This window comes from Enoplosus armatus, chromosome 21, assembly GCF_043641665.1.
Source record: "Enoplosus armatus isolate fEnoArm2 chromosome 21, fEnoArm2.hap1, whole genome shotgun sequence".
Taxonomy (NCBI): Eukaryota; Metazoa; Chordata; class Actinopteri; order Centrarchiformes; family Enoplosidae; genus Enoplosus; species Enoplosus armatus.
Window position 1 is genome coordinate 16064072 of NC_092200.1, and position 9721 is coordinate 16073792.

Sequence of the window (9721 nt, forward strand, 5' to 3'; positions counted from 1 at the left end):
GTTCCACTTCTTTTTCCTACAGTGTGTACAGATGTGTAACATCACAAATAGTTTGGAAGACAATTCTGGTAAAAAAAGAAAAAAAATATTCAACTTGCAATAGTGTGATGTGGAAACTTGAAGCCTCCAGCCCACATACACTGAGAATGGACTTTACAGTGAAGTAGGAAATACCTGTTGTCCAACAGTTCAACTTATATTTATAGATTTTTAATGGAGTGGTGTCATTTAAAAGAGTATAACAAGATAATTGAACTTTTTCAACATAACAGATGCAAATTATTATAATTGCATTATAATAATGCATGCTTCATCATAATGTTTCATAGTTGGTGGTAAGTAAAGTGTAATGCATAATGCAAAGAATCTATGCTACTTCGTAAGTGATTATCATGTAAGACGCCAACATGCCTATACGATATATTCAAAGTAAGAAAAAGACAAAACACATTTTGTCGAACTTTATTTTCACTATGGGATGAAAGCAAAGACTTGGGGTGTTCTAACAAACTGGATGCAGCCACTGTAATAGTTACACCCATTTACACCCCCACATTGACATACATTAATTTCCTGGAGACTTACCCTAACCCCTAACCACAACCACTACTTGCTTAAACCTAATAAAATGTCAAATAATATATTAAAAAATATGGGTGTCTGTTATTGTGAGCAAGGAGACCTGGAGATGCTCTGTAGCAGCCCCGTTGGTACTTTGTGTTTTTAAATAATCCAGCAATATCATGAATGACGAGGCCAAGAATGCCATTTCTATCTATTTCTATCTTCCAAGCCAGTACTCCCACTCAATAACCCTGAAATGTTCTTCTATGATTTCCTTTGAGACGCCAAACATCACATTTAAACGTTTGCCGGGCTCTCTCTAAATTGTGAGTGACATTTGAACACCCCAAGTCATTGCTTTCATCCCATGGTGAAAATAAACGCACTGTAGACGTGGTCTTCATAGAAAGTGTTACCACAAGGTAACTGTATGCAGTAAATCAGAGAATGCAATCACTGAAAACCTGGCCACTCTTTCCTTCCCCTTAGCACGTCCACATTCCTCTGAGTGTGCTTTATGGAGAATGTGTTTAAATGCTCTTCTTCCAGCATGCCACTGCCAGAAAACAGTGCGGCTCTTTCACAATATGTCCTCGCGGTAAAGTCGGGTCACCACTGAAAGGACAAGTACATCGCATTCTGTGCAGAAACTCAAGGCTGAGACCCAGCATGGCGATAAAAGCTTTATCAAACACTTGTCATGGAACCCGTGCAGTAGTGATTCATTCAACATAAATGTGCTCTTTCTTCTGTGTTCCCTCTGAAGCTCAAGCTAATAACAAATGAACTCACTTGTTACAACATGCTATACAAATGCTAGTCATGTGGGGTTAACACTGAAGAGTGTGTCCTACAGAGAGCCTGAGAAAGAACTTTATTGAGGCGAATACATTAAAAAAATATGTCTATAGGACCTTTTTTAAATAAGGTGTGACCATAAAAAGACAACAGCTAAGGTGATACAGAGGAGAAATAAAGCACCAACAGAGAAGACTACTAAAGAGCAGGATTTCTGCATCAAATCTCAAATTAACCACATTCTAAATAACATAAACTTCTCAATTCAGCCACGTGTACTGAGATGAGGCAAAAAACAGTGAAGTTAAAACAGTAACTTGCAGTTTTAACTATATATTCATATTAAGATAAATACTTTTTTTGTAAAAACTATGCACCGGTATTCAAATCTATAAACTATGCAGGGTAAACTATTAATTATTAAATATACTACATTTTAAAATATTAATGCCACAGGTTTGAAGCTAAGCTAAGTCCTCAGAGGTGCCCAACAGATCTACCAGTTAGTTCCTGGTAATGTGCTCGCATCAGGATTCTAAAGTGGAATGAAATAAAACACAAACACTGATGACCCCGATTCCCCTTGAACATTTGGCTTCATTTGGCAGCATTTCCTGAACAAAACCTCCAGAGCAAATCACACCATCACAAAGACTATCGATTGATGTAGTGTTTTAATAGAGCCAAATGAAGAAAGTGATCACGAACTAGTGTAAAATGCAGTGCGGTGAAGGTGATAATGCAGCTGGGCCTTCAGTGTCTGATTCTGATGCTCCAGGAAGGCGTTGCGGGACTGCAGGTGGTCCATATATTCCCTCCTTCTCTTCCTGCTTGCTCTGGCAGCCTCCCTGTCCAAAAGGACACAAGCTCCTCGTAATACCTGCTGATAATAACCCTGGCCTGGGTTCTTGTTTTTGCTGGTGGTGGCGCGTGGAGAACTCAGAGCCAGAAACATTGACATCATTGTGTAAACACATTTAACAGCAAGGACAAGGAGTGTTTTGTGCGAGTGTGTTTTATGTGTGTGTGTGTGTGTGTGTCTGTATAAGCAAAACCAGAGTCCTCAAGACACCCCACAGAAGTACACCAAAACAGCCCACACAATCACGGCTCCTCCTCACATCAGAGGAATCACTCGACTTTGTGTCGATAGATGTCTTTTAAGGCTCTAAGCTCCTCAATCAGAGTCTTGTTTTGATTTTCCAGCACAGCCACGCGATTTTCAAGACATTTGACATATTCCTTCTTCTTTCGTCGACACTCCCGGGCGGCTTCCCTGGAAGCAACAACAACAAGAGTTACCGTGAAAAAGAAGCCTCGAAATCTTGGCTTTCCTCCCAGATACACAACAGAGAACTGATTCTAGCCACGAATCAGCTTACACCAAGGGGAAAACAAGGCTCAGGTTACTTAAAGAAAATAAAAAGGTTTCCTCGGCGATGATTATGAACATGTTTGTGACATTAGATACCTTCACATAATAACAAGTCAACCAAAGGAGTAGGGTGTCATGAACGTAAACGCATCCAAAAGATTCACCGATGACTGATGGTAGTAAAATCATCATGTGGGAGGACAGGGAACATGCAAACAAGAAAAGTGTGAGTCAGTGCCGGTAGTGACACAAGGTTGTTTACAGCAAACACACAGCGAGCCCAAAGCCTTCTATGGAGAGCAAGCAAAAAGCCTGTTGAAAGTAGAAGGTAATCAATTTTGCTCACCGGCAAATCAGACAACCACATATGACTGACCTACTTACAAACGCAAGGTCACAAGCCAACTCACTCTTCACTCCAAACATACGCCACAGAGCAAACAATGGGGAGTCAGACAACCTAAGAATTAGCAGCTAAACACACTGGATGGATGAGAGTCACGCAGTGGAGTGATGATAGGCTTGTGGATCTTATTATTACATGCAGTTATTGTCATCCATTGTCACGTGGCATTTTCTAGGTGTTTGTGTATTGCAGAAAGGCCACTGGAAGAGAACATCCATGGGTATGAACGTGTCCAATACCGATATTAACATTTGAGAGTTCCAATAACAATATATTGGCCAATTTATTAACACATTTTGGGTAAGGATGCCTTTAATCTGTTTTTTTGTGACCAAGATGTGTACTGAGTGGGACATTTTACTGTTCTCTCTGTTGGAAAAACTATGAAACTGAGGCATTGTTCTTAAACAAACAAGATGTAATGTGTTAATCAGTGAGCTTAAGAGGTCCTGGTACAGTAGGTGCATTCCCCTGTTTCAAGTCGTTATGCTAAGCTAAGCTAATTGGCTGTTGGCTGTAGGCACTAAACACTGGGAAACGGGGGCCAGTTCACACTGGCACCTTTTAGCCCCATGTTTAGGTCATTTTCAGGGACTGCAAACTCCAGTGCAGGGCCAGCAAGCCCTAGGCCTATGTTGGGGTTAGCCCACTTGGAATGTGCCAGGATTGTGACAGTGTGAAAGTGCGAAGAGCCTATAATATGGCTAATATCAGCTGATTATATATATATCAGTCCTGATGAGTGTGAATGGTCCTCTCTACCTGTTCTTCATCAAGCGGTGCTGCCTCTTCTGTAAGGCGTCCTCTACAGGTGTGTGGGAGCTATGAGCACTGGCCCCCACCACCCCCTGTGGGAGACTGGAGCTGGGGTTACGCAGCTGACACGCAGTCAAGTCACCTGCAGTGCCTGGGGAGACACAAAACAACATCAGTCAGCCTGGGACTGGGTTGGTATTGGTATTTGTAAATCCATTACGTGTATAAAGTCCTTCCAAACTTCTAAGTAACTACTAGCCAGAAATGTCTTAGTTTGTAAATAAGCTAGAAAAACAACTGTCCCGCTGTGCAGCCAAGCAATCACTATGTAACCAGAGTTAGCAATATTCATGCAGTTTAGAATGAGTGGGAAATTATTATGATTATGATAACCTTTTCAAATGTGACTTTTGTTCTTATAAACCAGACGCTCTTATTCTCAGAGGTTCCATTAGAATGTTTCAGAGAGGGCAACCAAACGTACGGTCGATTCACTGTAGTTTAAACAGATTTCAAAGGTTTTATTTCTCACATACTCATGTGCGGTAAAGTGCAGGATCGCATATGAGGCTGTGAGTGTAAGTGACTGAATTCCACATTTCGTTCTCTCCTCTTTTATCTTATCAATTGGGTGTGTGACACTGACAAAGTAAGAGACACACATTGGGAGATGGTGCCATTCTTGTCTACTTCCCCTTCTGTTCATTGTTCAGTGTCACTGCCCCTCATATCATGCAATACGCTGGTGATTAATTCCGTCATACGCTGGAGTCGCAAAGAGAACAGCATATAATCACAGCGTGGCCAGCGACTGACGTCAATGCGCGTCTTATTCGCGGGTTTGCATTTACAATGACGCTGCTGGGGGCCTGTTCCAGGAAAGGCAGCAACGTCAGCCACTGCTGCTATGTGCTCTGAGTGGGCAGAGCACTGAAGCATTTCACCGAGACAGAGAGAGAGCGAGAGAAGAGAGAGACAGTGTGACTGAGGAGACAGGCAGACCCTGTGAAAATGTTTCTTTCCAGAATAAGCTTGTTGCTGCTGACTGTGGAAAATGTTTCAACGGCCCTTTGCTACTTTTTTTTAGAGGAGCCTACTTGTGATGTTATTTGATTTATTTCTAATGGTGGTTTGGCAAAAAATCACTGAGAAACATAAACAAATATATAATGTCTGAGAAGTCATAACAATCAGGATTTCTTTCAGTTCCAATACTGACTATTAATGTCAGCAATAAACGTGGTGAAATTAACAATCACTAACTATATTTTGCGATATTCCTAAATGAGTATTTCAGCTGAACAACAGTGTAAAAAAAAAAGCCCTATCTTTTTTAGATGTGGCAGTAAGAGATGATAGCAAACGTACCTGTTTCTGTCTCATCCCCAGTTACAGCCATACTGTCTCTACTCCCAGGTTTTCCAAGAGAAAGCGAACCCTTCAGTGTCTTCTCTCTGACTGAAACGTTACCGCGGCCAACAGCGAGGCTATGTGTGCAATTTACAATTAGAGGCATTGACATCACCATGACATCACTGGCCTCCTGATGTCAACAGCATGGTTTGCTCTCTCCCCGACACAGCGCGATGAGTCAGGGGCTCTGCTGTTTGTCTTTGGAGAGGAATTTTTCTTCAGCTGGACTGGAGCACGAGGCTGAGGAACACGACTTGTTGAAAATGGACAGCCAGTGGACTTAAGTTCAATCACTCAGACCCCCTTTTCTATGGTTAAAACGTCATTGTGGTAGCCAGAAATAACCTTTGATAACATTTAGTGTGTTTTCATGGCTATAATCACAATGGTATACCTTGCTGAAAGTCATTGCAAAAATTGCTCATTGGGTGTCAAACAGTCATGTGAACACCTCAATTCACAAGTTATTGTGTGCGTGTATATGAAGCCTCTGTCACAGCAGAACATCAGCTCTCAACTGATTCATTTCATACTCAGAGCTAAAAGAGCTGGCTCCCTCTGCAGGCATTACAGAGGTAAACACAGGACCTAAGCTCTGTTACGGTAAAAGCAGCAACACCACACTGTACTACTCTACCACTTAAAGTATCAAAAGTACTCAAATAGCCTGTGAGTGTTTGCATTTTATAAGCTCATCATCGCTGTCATATAACTGTAAATGTAGTGGAGTAAACAATAACAATGTCTCCCTCTGACTTGTAGTGGAGTAGAAGTAGAAATGAAGTGGAAATACTCAAGTCAAGTCGAACTACCTCAAATGTGTCCTTAAGTACACTACCTGACTAAATGTGCTTTACTTACGTTCCACCACTGCAGTGGGATCAAATGTAATCGTACTGAATAAACAGGTGTTGTTTAGTCCAAAAGTCAGCATTTAGGTTTTGATTTAACATTTGTTCTGGTAGACTTTAGAACACATACAAAACATTTTACTTAGTTCTGTCTTTCATGTGATTTGGATTCCCTGTTATCTTTTACACTGCTTTATCTTTTACCTCCTTTTGTAAAGATACTGACTCTGATTTCTGTACGTTGCTGGTCTGCGACATAAATCATTCAAAATTGGTTACAGGAGGTGGTAAGCTGAAAAGCTGTGATCAATAAATAGATTCTGATGTGATTCTAGTAGATGGCGTTAACAATGGCCATCAAATACATGGCCCTTTCTGTGTGATTAAGTGCCTCTGTTTGTTTTCCCTGGAGGTTCATTTTGTTTCATAACAGTATAAGAATTTCCTCTGATATTTACAAAGGTGATGCAGGAAACCCTGAGCAACTGTCTCTGTTTCTGTTGTCTTGTTTTTCCACGCTTGTTTGCTTCACATCCTGATTATTAAGCGGCAGCGGTCTGGAAGTCAGGTGTCACCCGGCGATGTTGGCTTACCGTTCCTCTGTGGGCCGTCTAACGTCTCCCCGTTGCACTCAAGGGTTCTTGGTGGAGGCTGTGGTGCTTGTGTGCCGGTGATGGCCGTAGACGGCAGGTTCTGTGTCCCCTGCAGGAACCTGACGAGACCTCCTTGAGAAAATCCGACTAGGTAGGTAAAAAGATAAGGGTACCAAGTGAATAATAACAGATCTGTGTTTTTTCTACACAACCTGGTTGTGATTTTAGCCACAATAACGTTTCTTACCTCTTCTTATGCATAACGCTGGAATGTGATTAACATGACATTATTTATCAATTGTAAGATACAGCTCTGAGAACACTGCCTTGGTTAAGGGCAATGGAAGGAGTATCCTCGCCCCGGAAAGGCTTGTCTTATGGCTGGGGAGACACTGGAGCACTCAGAGGAAACTACACAGATAGGACACACACTATGCAAAGGACCAAGGCAGATATTCAAAGCCTGTACATGCCTGTTTGTGTTACCTGGCAGTTGGGGCATGCAATAGTGCTGCGTGCAATTCAGCGTCCCGTAGTATTGAAGGGTGCTTGATAGAGGCTGCTGCGTTTGTGTGCTGGCCATGGCCATGGACGGAGGGCTCTGTGTCCCCTCAGGCAGGGACTTGACAGGACCTCCTTGAAAAAACCCATCTGGGAGGGTGAAATTGTAAAATAATCACAGGTAAGGCAATTTAATTACACCATCTGTGATTATGGCAACAATAACTTTTCTCCTCTTTTTGTACAGTATGCTATCATTTTCTTAATGTAACTTTGTCAAATACACAAGCCTAAATAAGGAGTGAAAAATAATTCAATGTGGTGCAACATAATGCTTCAAGTCAAGGGACTTTAAATTTGAAATAACTACACCACCATTGCAAACGCTGCTAATAATGGGTGAAATGTGCTTGCAAGACATTAAGCAGTGTCTGTCAACCCCTTATATAGTGGTATGTCCTTTAAACTGTAACCCTGTTGGTATGTGTCAACTTGGGACTACTTTTCAGATGCAGGTTGTCTGTTTTGGGGATATGTTATCATGATTTTGAGACCGTTCCCTCGATATATTAAATCATTTAGCAGTACCAAATGGCAGACACAAAAAAGAGTTACCTTTGGGTGGTGACCTATTTGAACACCTAGCAATCTAAAGACCTGGGTGTTTCCCCCAGGAGTTGGTGAAGAGCAAAACAGAGTAACAGTAATGGTAGTGCTGTTAGTAGTAGAAGATGTAGTGGGTGTACTGGTAGTAACAGGATAAATTGTGCTAGTAAATGTGCTTTCAGACATGCTTACAGCGCTGGTTGTAGCTGATTTGCTGGGAAACACGTGCATGAATGCCGGGCACTGGTGCACGTGGCTGATATTTCTTGTCTGTCATCACTGGGTTCATTCTGACAGGTACTGACTGGGAATGCTGATCAGGGCGCTCACTCTGATTTCTCCTTAGGAGTTAGAGTTAGGATTTTCATGTGTACCTAGACGGTGGAGATATATGGCAACGTTAGGTACAGCAAGACAATTAAATGAGAGTTGCTCCTGAGCTGCAAGTATCTGCTTGCTTTGCCTTCCCTTAATCCTCCTCTCACCAGTATCCTAAAGAGGTTTTTATCCTCTTATTTTACTAGTCAATAATTTGATTGTTTAAACAATGAATTAAACAAATTACTCAGGCGTGATGACTCAACCAGTTCCTGGAGTTTGTGAAGCACTTCTCTGTTTCTCCTCAGTACTTTCTTGAATTATTGAGAAAAGGAGGGGGGGGGGGGGGGTTAGAGTGCAATCAGCCAGAAGTTCTGCCTAAGTTGAATGTAAGTTCTCAGTAAGACAAAATTGCATCATATTCAACTATTGTTTTTTTTTTTTTGGGGGGGGGGGGGGGGTGTATGTTAACATGTTGAAAGTGCCACATCTGTTGAAAAAAGTGGACTTCAAACACACCTTGGATGGCTCCCTCTGCTGGTTAAGTCAAGTAGCTGTTGTTTATTCATAGGTTATCAGAATCAGAATCAGAAATACTTTATTGATCCCCGGGGGGAATTAAAGTTTATGTAACTACAAGTTTGTCAAGTAACGTTAGTTTGACAAAACTAACCAACAATCTGCTAACCAATCTACATATAGCTGTTAAATAACAATCAACATCAATTATTATTAATAGCTAAGTTAACCGGACGCTCTAACCTAACCCTAACTTTCCGAGCAAATAACGTGTTAGTAAACAGCTGACTTATTACTACCGGCACTGTACTCACCTGAACCTGTTGTGGGCAACCTGATGAGCTTGAGTGACGATAAGACAAAAACTTAGCTTCAGTTAATAATAGACTAATAAGTTGCTTTAGGTTGTGTTTGTTTTAGCGTTATTTAAACATCTTAGCTAACCCCACGGAACGTTAGGCAGTAATTCTTTCGACGATTCTGATTGGTTGATTTTTCTTGTATTCTTACTGCTAAGTAAGTGTTATGACACAAATGACTTTCGAGTTTTTGAATCGCTATTTCTCTCCCACAACTGTCGCGTTTGTATCAATTTATGGTGAGGGATTTCTGCAAATATATAAGAGGACATAGAAAACTTAAACAGCTGCTTAGTGAAACATGTATATGCGGTGTCAAACTAACGCGTAGGCAAAAATGTTTACCCTCACTCATCAGAATAGAGATAAAATACATTATAACCTACAGAATCTCTGTTGGTATAATTTTGATACTCAATTCCTAAGTGGTTTCCGTAGTTTTAGGCGATACCATAAATATATGGGGGTTCTTATTAATTGGATCCGTGAGTGTTTGGTGTTATTATCATCTATATGTATAGATATAGAATACATTGTTCACAATCGAACACCTCTCAAAGGCACTGTACCATGGTACGAATCAAAAAACCTTGACGACCAATTTACGCTAGTTCATAATACACCCCCATCTAATACAATGGTATAATCCAAGAGGTAGAGAA

General features: G+C 41.2%; 1 protein-coding gene across 2 annotated transcripts; it reads right to left on the reverse strand.

The window, feature by feature from the left end:
- Positions 1–2493: 2493 nt before the first annotated feature.
- On the reverse strand, positions 2494–5335 carry LOC139304461 (cAMP-responsive element modulator-like). Of its 2 annotated transcripts, none has more exons than XM_070928392.1 (3): positions 5268–5335; positions 3906–4050; positions 2494–2638 (listed from the first exon to the last, which is right to left on the reverse strand). In XM_070928392.1, exons 1-3 carry the CDS (start codon positions 5296–5298, stop codon positions 2494–2496), a joined length of 321 nt encoding a protein of 106 aa, XP_070784493.1. In that variant the 5' UTR covers positions 5299–5335. The 2 variants fall into 2 exon arrangements, with proteins under 2 accessions (XP_070784493.1, XP_070784494.1); XM_070928393.1 differs by having other exon boundaries at positions 3906–4041; positions 5268–5298.
- Positions 5336–9721: the final 4386 nt, after the last annotated feature.